Source organism: Lipotes vexillifer, unplaced genomic scaffold (genome assembly GCF_000442215.2).
Source record: "Lipotes vexillifer unplaced genomic scaffold, Lipotes_vexillifer_v1.1 scaffold987, whole genome shotgun sequence".
Classification (NCBI taxonomy): Eukaryota; Metazoa; Chordata; class Mammalia; order Artiodactyla; family Lipotidae; genus Lipotes; species Lipotes vexillifer.
The window spans coordinates 1,559,634-1,567,187 of record NW_006787426.1 but is presented as its reverse complement, the minus strand read 5'-3'; the positions used below and the strand labels follow the sequence as shown (position 1 = coordinate 1,567,187).

Sequence of the window (7,554 nt, the reverse complement as noted above, 5' to 3'; positions counted from 1 at the left end):
TATATATATATATATACTTTCAGTTTTATTGACATAATTGACATACAGCACTGTGTAAGTTTGAGGTGTACAGCATAATGATTTGACTTACATACATGATGAAATGATTATCACAGTAAGTTTTGTGAACACCATCATCTCATATAGATACAAAATTAAAGACATAGAAAAAATTTTTTTTTCCTGCGATGTGAACTGTTAGGATTTCTTCTCTTAACAGCTTTCATATATAACGTACAACATGTTCAGTATATTTATCGTGTTGTATATCACATCCCTGGCACGTACTTAACCTTACAACTGGAAGTTTGTACTTTTTGACTGTCTCATCCAGTTCTCCCTCCCCCAACCCCCTGCCTCTGGTAACCACAAATCTGATCTTTTCTATGCATTTGTTTTTGAAGTATAATTGACCGACAACACTGTTAATTCCTGTATTTCTATATGTTTTTATTTCTGTACATTTGAAACTGATCACCACACTAAATCTAGGATGATACATCACCACACAAAGATATTACATAGTTATTGACTATATTCCCCATGCTGTACATTTCATACCTGTGAATCATTTATTTTGGAACTGTGGACGTTTGTATCTCTTAATCTCCCTCAACTATTCCTCCTACCCCCATCCCCTCTGGCAACCACCTGTTTTGTCTTTGTATCTATGACTCTATTTCTGTTTTGTTATGTTTGTTCATTTGTTTTGTTTTTTAGATTCCACATGGAAGTGAAGTCATACAGTATTTGTCTCCCTCTGACTTATTTCACTTAGCATAATATCCTCCAGGTCCATTCATGTTATTGCAAATGGCAAGATTTCACTCTATTTTATGGCTGAGTAGTATTCCACTGTGTATCTACGCCACATCTTTATCCGTTCATCTGTTGATGGGCACTTGGGTTGCTTCCATATAATACCTTTTTCCGTCCTCTCACTGTCAGTCTATGAGTGTCTTTAGATCTTAAGTGACTTTTGTAGCAGCATATATACGGGCCTTGTTTTTGTATCCATTCAGCTGCTCTTTTGACTGGAGCATTGAATCCATTTACATGTAAAGTAATTATTGATAGGTATGTACTTACTGCCATTTTGTTAATTGTTTTAGGGTCTTGCTAATTTTCTTTTTCCATATGATGTACATAAAAGCTGAAATCTCACTGGGTTGTCACTGTTATTTAGAATTTTAACAGTAGAGTTCTGTTGCACTTAATATTATATTATAAAAAATATTATAAAACTATATTATAAAAATAATTTTATCTTCATCTTTGAATCTTTAATTAAACAATTTAATTATTATAAAATCTTTCATTTTAGCATCAAGAGGCTGTCCCAGAAACATGTTATATTCTGTGAAAACTTGGCCCACTTGCAGGCATTCAAGGGCTGTCTCTGAGTTACTAGCCCAGCAGCACTGACTCAGAAGCTTACACTTACCTCCAGATACTGGAAGATGAGTCATGGGGACCGTTCTCTCCACCTCTCATCCTTTCTTCCCCTTCTCGTCCCCCCTCCCCCATCCCACGTGCTATGAAACCTGCCACTCAGGAGCCCAACCTAAAGGCACGAGTTGTGCAGAGTCAGCAATGAATATACCTAGAAAGTTACCATGGACTTAACTTCTCTGAGCCTCAGTTTCCTAATTTGTGAAATGGAGATGAAAAGCCACTGGCAGCCTGGACTCGTTACAGGAGTATGTGGGAGGTGGTCCTGGGGAGCCCCAGCAGGACCCACAATGTCGATAGAGCATCACAGTTTCTGTCAGTGCTTTCCCAGCCAGTCCCTTCAGTGAGAACATGGATGAGAGGGGCCTGGGTTTACAGCACTCCTAAGTCTGAGCTTTCCTGCTTTTCTGCCCTGAGCTCTTGTCTGTGGGTCCCTCCCATGACGGCCTGAGACTGGCGACATTCCACAGTCTGTAGAGTAGGTTGGCTCTGCTGAACTGAGGCAGAGCTGCAGAAACAGTTCACCTATTTAAAAATAGGTTGTTTAAATTCCCAATTGTGACACTTTTTAGTAACAGAGTACAAATTGATACTGAGTAAGTGATCTGTCCTGAACACCGTTATTATCTGAATTTGAACTTTATCATAACGGCCTTATTAACTCTGCTTCCCGTTTACTCTGTGTCTGGTTCACATCCCTGAGCTTGGTCAGCGTTTTGCAGGTGTGTGTCTTTAAACGTGAAGCAGAGGGGGTGGAATACTTAGTGTAAACCAGCGTATACCTGTCACAGCTTACTGGAGGGGCTTCAGATTTTTGTTTCAAGGAGATTTTATCTTTAAAAAAATCTTTTTTAAAAAAAAGTTCAAGAAACCTTCAGATTTAAAAAAGATTCCCTTGAAGAGCCTAACAGCTTTTTTAAGAACGGTGTTTGCATTCAGCTCATCTACAGTTTTGGTAAGGACTCATTAGTTACAAGTTATTAACAATAACTTGTTAAATTACTTGGCTTTATGTCACTTGCCCATTTTATGGCTGAAGGGTGATGCAGTCAACTTACCTGGAGATAAACTTTCCTTTTCCAGCTTTCATCATTAAATACACTGTAGTTTCAAATTCTCTTCTGATGTTATGTTCTTTGCTAATTTGCTTTCACAGATTTTTAAAAATTTAATTGTATTTTAGCTGAAATTTGTAAATTTGATCTTTTGTAGAAAAAGAACCTGTTTGTGTTCGATCCCAATAGCATTACATGTGGCAGCCTCTGGCCTAGCAGGGCTGTAGGGACCAGCCAGCTGAGTGAGGCCCACAGGCAGTTTGTGGTCGCCAGTGAGCTGTTAGACCTTCACAGGAGACCACACGACCTAAATTGAAACGTAATTTTGGCAGTTAACATGTCAGAGTATTTTCATAATTGCCACCTTCAGTTTCCTCCTCCTACCCCTGTGACCAGCGGGTAGTGTCCTTCCTCGTGCGCCTGGGTGCCCATCTCGTAGCACTTCCTCCTCCTCCTCCTCACGCACAGCTCCCTGCAGTGCTGTTGACGTGACAGGCGTGATGCTTAAAGCATTCCTAACAAGGAACCTTTATAAATGAGATGGCGTTTTGCTTAGTTTCAACTTGTCTAAAAACCAATTTTAAAATATAAAATGTGTTCATTCTAGTAATCTAAAAGTAGACATTTTTATAGAGTTGAACTTGGTGACTTGTCATTCCAGTGCTAGAACACTTTAAGCTGTCCTGAATTAGACACTCACTGCTTTTCTCTGTAGCCTAGGTCATGTCACAACATCTAAGAGAACTTAGAAACATGAGAAACTATTTTGTAATTAAGCAAAATTTGGGCAGTTTACATAAGCTAGCATTTAAAATAGCATCACAAGATACATTTTGTTTGCTTATACTCTTCAAACATGTTATTATTTTTAAATGTTTTTAACTTTTTATACTTTGAAAAGAAATGTAAATAAGGTAATTTTATACTTTATTGGTGGCAGATAAAGTTATTCTGATGCATGGAACTTAGGATAAATATATAATGTTACAGATTCCAGCATCAACTTTAATAATTAGCAACTCAGTATAAACTTGATGAAATATGAATAAGAAAACCATGCATGCAAAGCAGTAACTTTGATCTGTTCAACAAGGTGAAGTAAACTCTAAGTCGTAGAAAAGTCTTCTCTCATGGCGTGTCCATAGGCTTAAGGCTTAAGTCTTACGTAAAGGAAGGTGGGAAATCTGGTTTTTTCATATGTAAGAATGACTTCTTTCTATTTCGGAGGAGTAGCGGTTTGTCAGCTCTCTTCAGTGTCCACTCTCCTAAAGTGGAGCTCACCTGAGAATTCTCCCGCAAACTGAGGCAGGGGCTGCTGTTAGTGCAGGCGGGGAGGGCTTTGTACCTGTCCCGAGAACGAGACTGTTGGACCCTGGACGGGCTCATGAGCTGTAGGGGGCTGGTATGGCGGCGCTGGCCTCGGCGGGTAGACAGTCTGTGCTGAGGCTCCTGGGGAGCCCCTCCCTGTCCCCTGTGGTCACGTTCTCTTCCTCAGGGGCCGCTTGCCCTGGGACCCGTGAACCCCACTCCCCGAGTAGTAGCGCGGCTTCCGTCACAGCGGGTCTGCCCTCCTAGGAGGCCCCTCTCCCGGGCTGTCCTCGTGCGGTGGGGACTGTCAGCTGACTTCAGATCAGTAGGCGGGAGCCCCGCACATCCTGGGGTTTTGCCTTAGGCGGAGGTGCTGGGGGAGGGCGTGTGTTGGGCAGGTTTATGTCATCCACGGAAAGCGGTAGATTGTGAAGGAGCTAATGGAAAAGGAGCATTAATGAACAGTTTTTTGGTAAAGGTTCTGTCTTGGGCTCTAGGTGATCATCTCTTTCTCATGTCTTTTTAAGAAGAATTTGCTGTGTTTCCACTTACCCCCAAAAGCATCCTCTGTTAACTGTTCAAGTCTAATCTCTGCTGAGACATTGCAGCTAAGGCCCCATCTGCTGGGCTCACAGCAGCGCATGCAGGTCCTGATGAGCCAGCCCCCTTGCGGCTTGAGCGGCCAGGCCCTGCTGTGTCCTTCAGAGGGAAGCCAGGGAGCAGCAAAGTGCTCGTTTTAAGTTAAGGAAAAAGAAAAATTACGGTTGCTGTCATTTGTAGGTTCACGGGCATGAGGGGTGAGGGGGTTCCAGGCACCCCGCTAGCCCTGCCTCTGTACCTCCTGCTGCTTGCTCTGGGGCCTCTGCTGCAAAATTCGTCATTGGATGGTAGGAGGTTTTGAACTAGATCTCTGTGTCGTGTCTATGTGCTTTCCTATTACGTGTTCCCGTGTGTGTGTGTGTGTGTGTGTGTGCGTGCGTGTGCGTGCGGTGTGTTTATATGTGTGTGGTGTGTGTATATCAGTGTGTGTACGTGTGTGTGGTGTGAGTACGTGTGTGTGGTGTGTGTATGTGAGTGTGCATGTGTATATGTGTGTGAGTGCATGTGTATGGGGTGTGAGTGTGTGCTGTGGGGGGGTGGGAGTGTGCGTGTGTGTGTATGTGAGTGTGCATATGTGTGGAGAGAGTGTAAAGCCCTCTTGGTAACAGCACAGTCACTGCTTCACCGCACTGCTGGTGCTGGAGTTGTGTGAATCCGTGGTTCTTTTTAAGTTGCAACCCCCGTTTATTCAGTGTCTGTAAATCTAAAGCAGGGGATACATGTTTGTCATAATATGTTTTTCAAAATCCTTTCTCAGTTAAATATGGGGTTCTTTATTCCATGTTAATAATGGGATCCTCTAGAGATTTACTTGGGGTATTTTAATGCTTTTAGTGATTCATAAGTTAAAAAGCCTTAGGTTGGCAGATTGTACTACGTCATTCTGAGGATTGAGATGCTAACGTGAAAGAAAATTGTCCATTGTCAGTGCCATCGAAAGGTACCAGTTTTTTTAAAGGCACCTTAACTTTGTTGTGGGGAAATGAGGTAAATGCATTGGGGGAAAATGACCCAGACTTTAAATATGTATATTCTGCGTTATCAGTTACATGCAGGAAAAGGGCTTTGAAATACTTAGACTGTTTTCTGAATTTCTAGCCCACTGTGCTGGGTTCATCAGGAAACATGCTGGAAACAAAAGCACAGGTCAGATCCAATGGCTGATCCTGAACACGTGTGGTTGAGATCAAGGGCAGGGGGCCCCTGCCCTCTGAGGAGAGTCTGAAAGCTGTAAAGTTTCACTCAAAAATGATTAAGACAGAAAGTTGGTGACATCACACAGGTGTGGGAAAGTGCCTTTGTCTCATTCCCTGGGAATAAAGGTGTATTTTTGAAGCTTTTGGGACCTCGTTTTATGAGCAAAAACAACCCCCCCAACATGTACTACTTTTAAGCACAGGGCATTCATTACCTGCCTCGACAGAATCTGAAAATAAATTTTCAAGAAGACTTTTGGAAGGTTTCATATGAAATTTGGAGCAAAACCCACCAGCCCTGTAAATGTTGGTCCCGCTGCCCCGGGGGCGGTTGGTGGCACATGCTCCCTGACCTTTTGGGGGCCAGTGGCCTCCTGCTTCTACAGATGCAGCACCAGGCCCTGGGCCTCTTGGCTCCTGCTTCCTTGACTGTGTTCGTTCTCCGCCAGACGTCGTGAGGCTGGAGGGGCTCTGTGTGCCGTGGCCTCGGTGTTGACACCCCTTTCTCTCTGCAGAGCCAAGCACTACATCAACATGCCTGTGCAGTTCAAGCCCAGGTCCGTGGGCAAGTTTGAAGCTTTGCTCGTTGTTCAAACCGACGAAGGCAAGAGTGTCGTCGTTCGACTCATTGGTGAAGCTCTTGGGAAGAGTTAACTAGAGTCCACTTTGTGTAAAGTAAATGACATAAGTTATATTTTGGTAACTTCATTTTTTTCTATACTACAGTTACGCCTTTGTATATATTTTGTATGATAAATTGGATGTCTATAACTATAGATTTGTTCTTTTGAGAAGCTAATACTGAAGACCTAAAATAATCATGTAACTATCCTACAGTATTGTATTTAACTTTTACAGGGGAGAAGAGAGTTCTATTTTTGCATTGATTATGATATTCTGAATAAATATGGCGTATATTTTAGTTGGTATATCCAGAAATAAACTTAATTTCCATTGAATTTGTTTTTTTTTTATATGCTGTCATGTAGACATTAGAATATCACTTTATTCTGCTAATTATTTCCAAGCGCCTTGGTCTGTTCTGTGATTTTTCTCCTCCATTACAGTTCTGTTTCCCTTAAGAAACTCCTTCTCGGTTCCTTTGTCTTTTAGCTAATTGCCCAGAGTAGAAAGGAAAGCTTCCTTTCAAAGAAATTGTCTTTCTCTGGAGTGGGGCAGGCTCCATGTTCTGTGCAGACACATTGGAAAGGTTGATGGTATATTTTAAGAGAGCGTTTATTGAAATTAAAGCTGGATGGGACAACCCCAGAATCCAGTGTAGAAGGGCACTGCCGTCAGGTACCAGAGGGACCCGGGGCACAGGGAGTGAGGGCATTGAGCCGCCCGAGGGGACAGAGCGCTCTCCTGCTGTGACGTTCCCTGGTTCTACCAGGGGAGACGTGAGTATTAATTGCTCTGTGGCCATTGCTGGTGAGTGGTTGTGCAGCAGCGTGGGGGTCGCAGCCGGGTATTATCGATGGAGCAGAAGGACCTCGGAGGGTGTGCAGAGCTGTCAGGAGGGCTCTAACCCCCAGCATTTACAACCGCGACAGAGAAACACTCTCCTTCCTGAGCACAGGTTTAAGACAGTCTTACACGTCTGCCACATGGGTCAGTAATCACAGGTGAAGGGTAGAGGCAGTCCCACAACTGTTGATCCCTCTGTGATTAAAACTGCTATCCTTCAGTGTCAGCTGTCTTCAGTGTCCACTCTCCTAAAGTGGACACTTCCCTGTTTTGTTTCCTCTTTAGATTTTTCATTTCATGCCCAGGGAAAGACCTGGGACAGGGGATCCTGTAAGTCTTTAACTGCGCCCTGAGCCCACTGAGCACTGGGCCGTGTTCCCGTCTCCGACCCCCGTGGACGCTTGTGCAGATGGGAGGGGTGCGGCGGGGACACCCCACGGGGGCAGGCACGACCTCGGAGCAGCACAGGCTGTGAC

General features: G+C 43.5%; 1 protein-coding gene across 1 annotated transcript in view; it reads left to right on the top strand.

Annotated features, from left to right (window-relative positions):
• CEP192 (centrosomal protein 192) overlaps positions 1-6,265 on the top strand; it is an 87,768-nt gene extending 81,503 nt beyond the window's left edge. The window contains exon 42 of the mRNA XM_007460046.1: positions 6,127-6,265. Coding sequence (XP_007460108.1) covers positions 6,127-6,265 — 139 coding nt within the window. The remainder of the gene's footprint in view (positions 1-6,126) is intronic.
• The last annotated feature ends 1,289 nt before the right edge of the window (positions 6,266-7,554 follow it).